Source organism: Opisthocomus hoazin, chromosome 1, assembly GCF_030867145.1.
Source record: "Opisthocomus hoazin isolate bOpiHoa1 chromosome 1, bOpiHoa1.hap1, whole genome shotgun sequence".
NCBI lineage: Eukaryota > Metazoa > Chordata > Aves > Opisthocomiformes > Opisthocomidae > Opisthocomus > Opisthocomus hoazin.
The window spans coordinates 154,387,964-154,400,928 of NC_134414.1; the positions used below are offsets into that span (position 1 = coordinate 154,387,964).

The window sequence follows — 12,965 nt, forward strand, 5'->3', positions numbered from 1 at the left end:
TTGAAAGCAAAGAAAATCAGATTGCTTATCGGTGCCACTACTTTGCCACTGACCCTGACAATTTAATGGTGATTTATTATTCCTGGCTTGCCTTCCAGGCCTGTTAGCAGAATGCTCCGAGCAGAACTGCCCTAAGTTCTTAGGAGTCCCTGGAGAACTGCACTGAGAGCCATTTCCCTGCATCCATATCAGGTATCAGTCACAGCATGGAAAGGTACTCTTACGGCGCTGCTATCTAACCTGTGCCTTCCTTTGACTGCTGTTATTTGCTGAGTATGGTATTCATATCTGTGTGCTGTACCTTTCGCCATGACACATGGGCCAACCTGCACACGTCCTGCAGCGTTCTGGGCTTGACTTGGCAGGTTTCTGCTGAGCTCAGTGAGTTCAGTGTTTGCTTCGTAATCAGGCATGTGTGGGTAGCCGTGTTCTTTTCAGAAGAGCTCTGCATGTGCTTGAATTATGTGTCTGCATACCTTGCGGCTTCCAGCCAAAATGACAAATGCTTGTGCAGAATTCAGTTCTAAACAAGCTGTTCTAAAAGAACAGCTTCTTCAGTACTTACCAGCCAGCCAGATACTTGAAGTGTCACTGGGACCTGGTGCTGCTTCAGAGATTTTCAAGGAAAAGAGAAAAAGCCAGTGTTAGTACCTGTGATGGTTTGAGTCACTTGAGTTCACAAATTTGCCTGTCATGATTATGAAGGGATTAGCACCCTAGACTTTTATCTCCTTTAAAGATGCTTCATCCTGTTGTTGGTATGCTAGAGAGAAATGGGTTCTCATGCTTCATATGTCTCCTTGGAGGGGAGGCAGACACCTTGTCATAGTTGTCATATCAGGCATCTTGATGGTGTACAGGGCCAAACCAATGAGCTTACTTTGTGATAAACCAACGTCTGTCTTTACTGTGGTTTTATCCCAGCATTGCTTCTGTGCATTTGCTATCCGACATAAAGATACAGTGCTCTAATTGCAGACGAGCTTTTTGGAAGTACTAGAAGCTTTGTGAGAGAGCGCATCTTGGGACTTGTCTGCTTGGTGGTTTAGGCTAGAGGTGTGAAGCACATGCATAAACTAAAAGTGTATTACATCTACCATTAAATTTCTTCCTTCAGAAGGAAAATGGCTTTATTTTGTTATATAGTAAACTTTACTTCTGAATGGGAGCATTCAACCCTGAAATCTGCATGTGTATTTTGAGTTAGTGACCTTAACTTTCCCAAGTGCTGCTGTGTAGACAAGCTCTCAGGACAAATGACGTTCCCAGTGAAATATAACGTGGTGCAGCTGATACCAGTGACTTGGAAGCTCAGAGTAAAATGGAAAGTATCATAAATTCATCTGTGCCTTGCAGGCAGGATCATATGCTTTTCAGCTGGCATAGCCAAAAATCTGTTTGTACATAGATACCATTCCTTCCCAGTGATAGTCACTGAGTAGATTCTGTTCTACATGCCAATGGTCTATAAGAGAGCAGGTGTTTCTATATCTAACCGACTTCAGCTCTGAACCCAGGGCTGTCATTTTGACTTGGAATCGGGACACGTTCGTTCCAAAGTCTGTGATCGTCTCTGCCATAAATAATCTTTTTGTTGTTATTGTTCGTAGTGTTTTGCTTTATTTTAAAGAAAAGATCACCATAATGGTCTTCTGTATTTGACTCAAGTGACTTTCCATACTCTACCTTTGTGTTGTTAATTATTTCCCCTTTTTAAAAAAGATTGATTACAAAAAATGGCATACAATGTTTGGGATTGAATCTCATTCAGACAGGTGGGCGTCTCAGTGCTGCTACTGACTACCTAAAGAAAAGGTAAATTTAAGTATGTTTGGGGGACTTACCTGCTAAACCTAAAATGCAGGGTTCAAAAAGCAGACTTCTTAGATGAGTTTGTGTATAGTCTGAAGAATCCCAGCTTTAATGTACAGGGAGATACAGGTAGCATGTACATGCCTTCTATCTAACTGAAAAACCTGAAAGCACTTTAGTTAATCAAATTCTTTCAAGCGTTTAGGCTGGATATAAGGAAGAAATTCTTTACAATGAGGGTGGTGAAACACTGGAACGGGTTGCCCAGAGAGGTAGTGGAGGCCCCATCCCTGGAAACATTCAAGACCAGGTTGGACAGGGCTCTGAGCAACCTGATCTAGTTAGTGGTGTCCCTGCTCGCTGCGGGGGGGTTGGACTAGATGACCTCTAGGGGTCCCTTCCAACCCAAAACTTTCTATGATTCTATGATTCTATCCCTCTGAGGTAGGGAAAATACAGGATATCCAAAGGTTACATCACTTTCAAAAAAATGTAGTTGCCTAAGGTATTCACAAGTTGGATTTACTGATTAAACCAGTACCCAGCCCCATTTGTGTTACATTTGAAGAATGCCCTGTACCACTGAAATGCCAGGAATGGGAGCGAGCGGAAAGGTTGGTGGGACCAACCTTTCCTGGATAGTACCCCCCTATCACGGGTCCGTTGCAGTTAGTGGGAGGAGATGGGCATTGCAGAGCTGGATTGGGATTCCACACAGCAGACAGGGAGTCATTTCCTGGGAAGTGCTTGGTTGAGCAAAGGGTTTTCCAGTCACAGCCGTATATACTTTGTTGCCTAAGTTCTTGTATGGATCAAGATCTAAATTAATAGGTCAACTTTTGTAGTTAGGTTCCTAGGCTGCAATTTCTAAACCTACCGAAGGAATTTTGAAATTTAACTGGGACATGGGAAACCAGCTTGATTTGGGAGAAAAGATTTACTAATCAAGGTTTGCAATGGTCAGTTTTCCATTGGATTTTAATTTGCGTAGCCAGATAACCCACACCAGTTTAATCTTCTTGCAGGCATGATTCCCAGTGCTGGATTTTGGAGCTAAAAGATTTTTGTGTTTCTTGTAGGTAGCTTAAAATGGCTGCTCTCAAAGACATTCAGCCTACAGGAGAGTTCACCTGTCAGCTGTGTGGCTTAACAGCTCCATACACATACTACGGGCAGAAGCCACCAAACACATGCTCTGTTGTGTAAGTAGTCTTCCATATTACAGACTTCATTCATGCTGTGAGCATTAGAACCTTGTACTGTGGAGCAGTGTGCGCTGCGTGAACTCCATAACATGCCACACTGCCCCTGGATATGAGGCTTGGTACTTAAAGCGTCCTCCCTTTTCCAAAGGGAAGAAATGTTAAAAATTGTCAGCATTGGTAACGAAGACAAAAATCAGCTTTCCTGTCCTGCTTCAATACCATGCAAAGACTGGTATTTAACATATTTTCTAACCCTGCTGGCCACCCTACTATTTACCTATACCAACATTTTTTTGCTAGAATGGAGACTGTCAGCTTAGCATTTCTGGGAATAGCCCTTTCCTCACAGCTGTGTCAGTTAGGCAACGTGTAAACACAGCATGCATTAAATACATACGGTAAAAACACTTTTTAAGAGCTGTTTGACATGACATGGAGTTTTGAACAACAATGCTTTTTTGCATGAATTAGACAATTCTTTGGCAGATTGTATAACATTAAAGTGTGTGGAAATTCAGTACTTATTTACATTCTAGGAGACTGAAGCCTTTTCCATCTCTGCCAAGTAGGAATAGTTTGACCAGAAACTCTGCCGTTACAACTGTCTGCAGACATCAAACTCCCCATAAAGCAAAGCACTTAGCTTTAAATGTACGAGTAGCTCCGTCGAGGCCATCCCGGTCAATGAACCCATCAGGCAAACATGGTCAGGAACTCACTGGAACTGGAAGCTGAGCATGTACTCAGCATTTCACCCCACTGAGGCTGCTCAGTTTCTTATAAAGTGGAAGCAGCTGTTGATCACCACCTGCTGGGACTGTGTTCCTTGGTGTCGCGTTAAAGGGGGGGGTATGGGGAGTCTGATATTCAACTAGCCTGCCAGAGCCCTTCCAAGGACTTTCACTGAAACAGTTTCGCAAAGTTGAAACAGTAGGTAATTTATTCAAGCGACAGTTATCACAGATTCGGAATTGCCGTTGATAAATTCACTGTCTACAAAAGTTGAGCTCAAAGTAATAGTTTAGCGCTTTAGTTAACAGTGTGTTCCCGGGGATACGTCTGACAAAGTCAGAGGCGCGACTCTTACCAAAAAGGCATCCCTTCTTGGGGGGGGAAGAGAGGTTCAGGCCCGTCGACCCGTCCGTCAGGTGAAGTTCTCGCTTGGCTCCTCCTCCCAAAGAGAGTTTTCAAGTGCCAATTTTTATATGTTTGGAAATCTTTTTGCAAGGTGGGACTAAGTCAATTATTGTGTATCGATTGGCTCTTGGCATGGAATGTCGTGTCGTCAGAAGCGGGACTCAGCAGTGTGGCACGCCTTCGGCGCGGGCATCTTGGTATGTGCATTCGGGGGCCATCTGTGCTTTGTCCAAAGCAATCTCTGAAGCAATCTCTGGCTGCGCAGCCTCCGCGGCGCCACACAGATCACTGAGTTTACAGTGATGGGCTATCCCCCCTTACTTTTGTCTGATAAGATAAGCACCAGTTATTTACTTCTTTTGTTAGCTCTTGGGCTCTTGATGCCTCAGTCCGTTTGTCTTTTGTCTCGCATTGGACAAGTCCAGCAAGGCCATCGACTACATTATCCACCCCGTGACTTTAGTCACATCTCGTCAAAAAGGAATATTAGATGAATTTAGGTTCAGATGGGTTGAGGGGCTCATCTTCCTCCCTAATAGGAGAAGGAATTAAAGGAACATAATCAGGGTTATGAACTTCAAGCATTCTAATATGTGTACTAAAAGTTTTAGCTAATGAAGATTGTACACATGATAAACCCACACAAATAACAATAAGGAGTACAATAAACATCAGTACATATTGAATCAAACTTTGTATCCATCCACTAATGTTTAGTCCAAGTCTATTAAAAACTTTCGACATCCACCCTGTCCATTCCCAGGGCTTCTGCTTCGTATTTTCACGGAGTTCTCGAGACTGTTCCGCAATCTTACGCATTTCATCCATGGCTTGATGTAAAGTGACGGATACATTTGGGATAGAAACACAACAGGTTTTATCAGGATAGGAGGCATTTAGCCATCTGCAAACACCACTTTCTTTTAACAAAATCATATCTAAGGCTAACCCATTTTGTAGCGTCATTTTGGGTGTAGCTTGCAGCTGCAAGTCAACTGCATTAATTGCTGTTTTTGTCCAGTTTGCTAGGGATTCTACTTGCCATGTCAAATTTTCTATATATAATCGATTATTGCTAATTACTGTCCAATAACCCCAAAAAGCTTTCATTCCCAAGTTTATTCTCATTGCTGGTGTATAATAGCTCGGCCAAGCAAAAAGATTACCATTTTCTTGCATAGAGTTCCACATTTGTGACTGTCTTTTAGCTCTATGTCCTCGTGATTTTGTTAAGGATTGAATGAAATTAAAAGCTATAGTAGGACACAAACTTGGAATACCTAGAGTACATTCTAATCCATCCCATTAGGGTTGAATGTAGTCTGATATTTGTCCATTAGAACACACCCATACAGTTTCAGGCGGTGCAGGCAGCATTAAAGTGCTACACGTACTATTTCCGAGTTCATCGAGGCTATTATGTCCATTTAGATAATGCTGGAAAGGAACTCGGCATCTTTTGGCCTGTGGCTCAGCATTGTTGCTAGAAACTATATGATATGCCCATGTGTTAACCTGTTTGGGATCCACTTTTGTAATACAAGAAAAGGGAGTCCTTCTGCAGGGGTCGTTGGCAGCATAAGACAAGTGTTTCCCTGAGTCCAATTCATCATTCTAAGAAATCCTTGTAACAACTTGAAGGCTGTGTTTTCCTCTATCATACCCAAAGACTTCTTTGTTTTTTGATTATAATCTCTATGGAACACATGCACAATTATTATACCCAATATGTAAACACATGTTAAACTTACACATATTTGTCTACCACTGCCAATGCATGATAGAAGATTCATATTGACAATTCTGTAGTAAATTATAACTATCAAAACCACAACAAAATAAAGCTATTTTGCATTATAAAAACAGTAACCTAAACAATAAAGTAAAAAGTAAAAAAAGGTCACATAATATACACGTAAAATTAGAAATCAGTATTCCTATCAAAATTAAATCACTATTGTCCTTTTTGTCAGATTGTTTCGACCTTCTGGAAACTTTGGTTCACAGATGATTCCACAGATTAGGACTACAAGTATAAATTAGCAGTCCTTGATGGCAGTCTGTTTTGACACGTGACAGTCCGTGTTTTCAGGCGTAGTTTGGAAAATACCTGTAAACAGAAAAGAAAGGAAAATGCTCGGTTGTCATTGAAACCGGCATATAATAGGTTAAAAGGTAGGTACTATCCATCTAGCACTGATTCGATGCAGTTTTCCAGAGCTATCTTTCGCTTCCCAAGCGTAAAGATTTTTTGGTTTTGTTAATACTAGTGCCACTGTTCCAGTCTGAGGCATTTTAACCAGCACTGGCTGGCCTGCGTAAAAGCCAGTAGGGTGTTCTGGTTTTACATGTGCCTTCGGCACCAGAGTTGTGGCAGGAGCAGAGAATGCTTTCATTTTGGGACAGCTGTCTCCAGCCCATCTATTATTTAATTGATAGATGGCATTGGATAATCGCAGATGCCACCCAGATTCGTGGGTTTTAGCAAATCGCTTAACTAACCCATTTGTTCTCTCAACAATACCATTTGTTTGGGGGTAGTACGGAGTATGGAATACCCACCGAATTGCTTTTTCTTTTGCCCAGTCTTGTACCACTGTAGCTGTAAAGTGTGATCCGTTGTCACTTTGAATCTCCTCAGGAAGGGGGAGTGTGCTGAACCATTCCTTCAGGCTGTAAACTGTGTTATCTCCAGTTGCAGCCGGGACAGCTGTTGCCATGGTAATTCCTGAAACAACTTCCACCCCTACTAATATATGTTTTTTACCCCCTGAGGGTCTCAATGGACCTATGTAATCAATTTGCCAGGTGTGTCACAGTGTTTTTTTATTTCGGATGTGCATGGGAGGTGCCTTACTTGGATGATCTTTGTTAAGTCGCAGGCGACACTGTGAACAGGCAGTGACCACTTGTTCACACAGTTTTGTTGACACAGGCCATCCCCGGGCTATGCCTTCCCGATACAAATCAGCTCGGCCAGTGTGCCCTCGTTTTACGTGTAACCATTCAAGTAAACGTTCCCATTCTAATTCATCACTTACAATATCAATTTTGTGTAGCCGTGTGAGGCTATCAACTTGTTGATTGAACTGGGCAGCAATAGAGGCTGATTGATCATGCCCTTTCACCCAACCAATGTGGAGTATCCTTTGTTCTCCTATTTTTAGCAATTGTTTCCAGCTGTCAGTTTGCCAGACTGGGATTCTATTTACCTGCCAGTCGTTGGCTGCCCAGTGGCTCACCCACTCGGTAGCTCCTTTAAAAACAGCATATGAGTCAGTGTAAATATAGTCAGCACCGTGTTGTGCAGCTAGTAAGACTGCCCTAAGCTCCCCCACTTGTGCACTTCCTTTACCTGTGTCGCTGACCCGTTCTCCCGTGGCTACTTCCAGTGCCACTGCGTTATAATTCCACTCATTATTTTGCCTGTAGGATGACGCATCAGTGAACCATGCCCCTTCGAGGTTGCTGGTTTCTGTTAGAGGAAGCGCCTCCCAAATTGGAGATGGTTTGCTTGGAGGAGTTTGGAACAGCGAAGTACTGTCTATATCTTTTTGCAGTTTAGACACTTTAGTGCTGCCCTCTGTAATAGGCATAATGTCATGGATGCTTTCCAGAGAGGCATACCACTTACGGACCGTGGGCTTTTGGGCAATGCCAGCAGGCGGCACCGTCCCTTTACAAGTTGTGTCTAGGAGGCGGAAAGGTCCCCGAATGATTACACTCTGTTTTTTTCTTATTTGTTCCACTCGCTTTACAGCTCGTACCAAAGACAATAGTCCCTTTTTCAGATCTGAGTATCGCGATTCAGTATCATTAAAGGACTTTGAACTGGACTCAAGTGGACGCTCAGGCCCTTCAGGTCCTTTTTGCCAAACATTACAGTGAGAACCGTGTTCACTAAATCCCCATTCCACATGAATTGGATCAGAGGGATGTACAGGACCTAGCTGCTGAAATAGTCTGAATTCTTTTACCAGTGTCTCCAGGGCATTAGAATGTTGGTTTGTCCACTCCCATGATTTCTGTTTTCGCAGCAAATTGTAAAGGGGTCGAGCAATGATAGAAAATCCAGGGACATGTTTACGCCAGTATACTAAAGTTCCTAAAACTTGTTGCAATTCCTTAACATTAGAGGGATCCTGTCCCTGTTCTATTTTCTCCAGTGTGTCAGGAGGGATAGAGAAGGCTCCTTTGATCCACCAGACCCCTAGAAATTTAACTTCCTGTGCGGGTCCCTGACACTTGGATGGGGGAACTTCCAGACCCAAGGTTGTTAATTGCAATGTCACATCATCCATAGCCCGTTTAACAGTGTCAAATTGTTCCCCTCCAATCAAAAGATCATCTATATATTGATATATAGTAACGTCTGATGGAATAGGAATTCCACTCAGTGTTTTAGCTAAAGCATTGTGAGCAATGGTGGGGGAATGTTTATATCCCTGAGGCAGCCTGTTAAAGGTGTATTGTATCCCTTTCCAGGTAAAAGCAAATTGGGCTTTATCATCTTCCTGGAGTGGAACCATAAAAAACATGTCTTTTACATCTAAAGTTGCCATCCATGTGTGAGATGCTCCCTGTATCTGAGTTACTAATTCTGCAATGCTCGGTACAGCTGCAGTTAAAGGTGCAGTGTTGGCATTTAATCGCCTGTAATCAATCGTGAGTCTCCACTGCCCGTTTGGTTTTTTTACTGGCCAGACAGGGGAATTATAGGGTGAGTGTGTACGAGTGATGATGCCTCGGTTTTCTAAGTCTTTTACCACCCCGTCAATACCCGATTGCGCAGCTGCTGGTAAGGTGTACTGTTTTGTGTTTGTAATTTTTGATGGTGGTAAAGATATGGACATTTCTAATAAATTAATTTTTTTAGGCTCGTTCTGTTTAATGTCTCGCCCAGCAAAACTCCAAACTGAACCATCAGGGAGTTTCCACACTCTTGCCATACAACAAATCAAATCCCAAAATATTAGTGTTAGCAGCACCGACCAGTACTTCAGTGCGGGTTAATCTTTGTTCGCCCGGGAGCCACAGGGTAATTTTTGCTGTAGGGCATTTCCTTATGACTCCATCGATGCCTGTAAATTTTACTTTACGGCGACCAGGTTTTACATTTAAGCATGTTGCAGTCTCCTTGGTGATTACCGAAATTTGAGCACCAGTATCAATGAGAAAATTTACAAAAACTTTCTTTGGTCCCACCGGGATGGCAATGACAGGTTCGGGAGGTGTATCGGAGAGCCACTGTATAGCTAGTACCCGCCGAGGAAGGAGGCTCACAGCCCTCCCCGCGGATAGGCGTTTTTTGCCTGAGGGTCTGTCAGATCAATTAGCTCCTGCTGTGGGGCGGAGGGTGCAGTGTTAAAAGTTGCTTTGTTTTCTGCCTTTGCTGAATTAAGCTTATGGCTTAATGACTGTACGAGAATTTTTAGGTCAGTCGTGGATATACCAATCAGTAGATGCCGTGGCACCCCAATAGCTCGAGCTTTACGCCAGAGCTCGTTACGCTCCGTATCAAATTTTAATTTGCATTCGGGCTTAGCCTTAGGGCTGTGAATCTGGCGAAGTCGCTGAGGTGGCGGATCAGATAACTGTGAGGATCTGATCCATCCCATCCTGCGCCCGTAGTTTATTATATCTTGTACAAATTCACTCCAAGTGATTACTTGATTTTGAGCTTAGTCCTGATCCTGATCCTGCCCTCGACGTGGGCGTCGGCCTTGTCTGGGGCGAGTGACTTGAAGTTGATCTTGTATGTTGGCCACATATGTTTTTAAACTGTCTGGGAGGCCTCGGATCAGTGGAGTTAATCTTGCCGGATCTATAGGGGCTAACATTGGGGATCTTATTAACACATCCCGCTCATGCATTGCTTGTATGCAGGCAGCCTTTTGCACAGATGTCACCAAATCAGAGAACCCTGAGGTTTTTATAACAGAAGGTTCTCCTCTGTCATGTGGGTCTATGCCACCAGCCCAATAAGCAGCTCGCATAGTTAATGAATACTTATGATTACCTGGAGTGGTAGTTAGGAATACTCCAGGACCCCAGTAGCCTCCTGCTTCTTCCTCATTTAAGAGGATTCGATCTCCCCCGGTAAGGGAGACTTGACATACATATTCCGTCTCGGATTCCTCCGGATGCCTGGAATATTTTTCCTGCAATTTTGCCAGTTCAGCAGGAGACCATGGAATTGTTCGTACAGTAGTGCGAGCCTGTTCTTCACCCTCATCGGTGGTTTCTGTTTTAATCAATGGTCGAATAGGTATAGGTTCTGGGGCCAAATCATAATCAGAATTTTCCTCCAGTTCACTATTGTCATCACTGTCCCAAATGTCTCCATCCCACGTCTCGGGATCCGCATATTGTGTTAATTTGCAGACTTGTTTAGCTGAGACCGAGGACGGTATCGGGTTTAATGAGAGATTTAATTTTTCTTCTAGATGTTTTTCTCGCCTATTGGCCCAAAACAATTGCGATTTAAGGTAACCGATTTCACCTTCTAGGGTGTCGATTTGTGTCTCAAATTTCTTTCCACTTTCCTTTTCAAAAGTCAGTGAAGTTTTTAACACTTCATTTTCTGATTTTAGTGCAGCATATTCTACATCTGCAATTTTTTCAGGTGGTGGGGACTCTTTAATTTCTTTCTGCGCGCAAGATAGGCAAGCCCCTAATACAGCACAAATAAATTTTTTGCCTTTAGTGCCTTTGATCTTTTGCTCACTTAAACACTGTTTTATACGTTCTACCACTTTATCCTCATCTTTCCAGAATTTCTGGGCCCATTCAATACCTGTTTGTGAAGGTGCACACTTATATTTTTGTAGCAGTTTATCCATGGCAATCCTGCCAACTACGCCAGTTTTTTTACTGTCGCGTTAAAGGAGGGGGTAAGGGGAGTCTGATATTCAACTAGCCTGCCAGAGCCCTTCCAAGGACTTTCACTGAAACAGTTTCGCAAAGTTGAAACAACAGGTAATTTATTCAAGTGACAGTTATCACAGATTCGGAATTGCCGTTGATAAATTCACTGTCTACAAAAGTTGAGCTCAAAGTAATAGTTTAGCGCTTTAGTTAACAATGTGTTCCCGGGGATACGTCTGACAAAGTCAGAGGCGCGACTCTTACCATAAAGGCATCCCTTCTTGGGGGGGGGAGAGAGGTTCAGGCCCGTCGACCCGTCCGTCGGGTGAAGTTCTCGCTTGGCTCCTCCTCCCAAAGAGAGTTTTCAAGTGCCAATTTTTATATGTTTGGAAATCTTTTTGCAAGGTGGGACTAAGTCAATTATTGTGTATCGATTGGCTCTTGGCATGGAATGTCGTGTCGTCAGAAGCGGGACTCAGCAGTGTGGCACGCCTTCGGCGCGGGCATCTTGGTATGTGCATTCGGGGGCCATCTGTGCTTTGTCCAAAGCAATCTCTGAAGCAATCTCTGGCTGTGCAGCCTCCGCGGCGCCACACAGATCACTGAGTTTACAGTGATGGGCTATCCCCCCTTACTTTTGTCTGATAAGATAAGCACCAGTTATTTACTTCTTTTGTTAGCTCTTGGGCTCTTGATGCCTCAGTCCGTTTGTCTTTTGTCTTGCATTGGACAAGTCCAGCAAGGCCATCGATTACACTTGGGCAGCTGTATTTTTATCATTCCAATCCCATGGTGCTACTGGTTTTCCCTCTTCTACTCAGCAGAGCAACGGCCTGCCTTTGATCAGGTACATTCATAAAGAGTCTGAATCGAAGCTGAACATTAATCTTTAGGTTATCCAAGCTCAGTGTTATCGTCTCACCGTTATTTGGATTGTTGAGATTCAAAAAGGAAAAGAACAATGCTGAGGAATAACAATTCTGTACATGCACCTAAGAAATAGCTTTACACACTGTCTTTATTGGCTTACTTTCTGGTCTTCTCACATGTCCTAAGTGCAGTGCTGCAGGAAACATGCCAGACACGAGGGCTTGTGCAATGGCCAGGTCTCCGCACTGTTGATGACCACATTAAGACTGTGAATCTTGCGAGGGGAGCTTTGAGAAGGCGTTCCAGTCTGTGTACACTAGGAGGCTTGTTGACAAGGTGACCAGCCGTGTTAAGACGCTTGATCTTTCCTAATATACCGTTTTTTGGTTGAGTAGAGAGGAAGAGGAAAAGGGAATACACTGACAGGCGCACACATATGTGTGTACATATGTAGACAGATAGCAGAATACCTTTTAAATATGTCTTGTACTCCATATTACTACAGAATCCAAGTTTGGTTTAAGTCCGAGAATGAGCCCGCCTTGCAGGGTGCCCTGTGCAGACAGACACCCAACTGCCTTCTGTAATATTTTGCTTGGGGCTCCCAGGAAGAATAAGGCCTTAGTCTTTCCCAAGCAGATTGCCAAATTATTAATAAATGCACTCCCTTAATACCCTGAAGCAAACAGTACAGTCTCTGACATAAAGTAAGCATATTTCAGGTCACTGTAATGCTCTGTGCTAGAAGCTCCTGCATGCAAGAGGTGGGAACCTTAGCTTTGCAGCAGTGACATAACTAAGAGCACTGTATAGCTGCTGCATTGCCTCGTGTACAACACCGGGCCGAGGAAATCAAGTCGAAAGGGCTGATACCTTTTCAGCCTCCACAGTTTCCCCATTTCAACTGTCCCCTACTGTGAAATCTACCCTTGAACACCTGGACTTATTCTCTTACAGGATTTTGGAAGAAAGCTATGTCATGAAGGATCCTTTCAGCCCTGACAAGGACAAATTCCTCATCCTTGGGTCTCATTGCAGTTTGTGTAGCAGATCAGTGTGCGTTGGTACAGTAAG

The 12,965-nt window shown here is 43.4% G+C and overlaps 1 protein-coding gene across 6 annotated transcripts in view; it reads left to right on the top strand.

Moving 5' to 3' along the window:
• Nucleotides 1-12,965, top strand: part of CDPF1 (cysteine rich DPF motif domain containing 1) — a 57,356-nt gene that overhangs the window by 15,749 nt on the left and 28,642 nt on the right. For 3 of the 6 annotated variants that reach the window (XM_075442443.1, XM_075442437.1, XM_075442490.1), the window contains exons 2-4: nt 99-192; nt 2,892-3,014; nt 12,849-12,960. Coding sequence is in view for 2 of the 6 variants with exons in the window: in XM_075442490.1 (XP_075298605.1) it covers nt 2,902-3,014; nt 12,849-12,960 (225 nt within the window). In the remaining 4 variants the exon portion in view is untranslated. The remainder of the gene's footprint in view (nt 1-98; nt 193-2,891; nt 3,015-12,848; nt 12,961-12,965) is intronic. The other 3 variants (XM_075442471.1, XM_075442500.1, XM_075442461.1) reach the window with 2 other exon arrangements.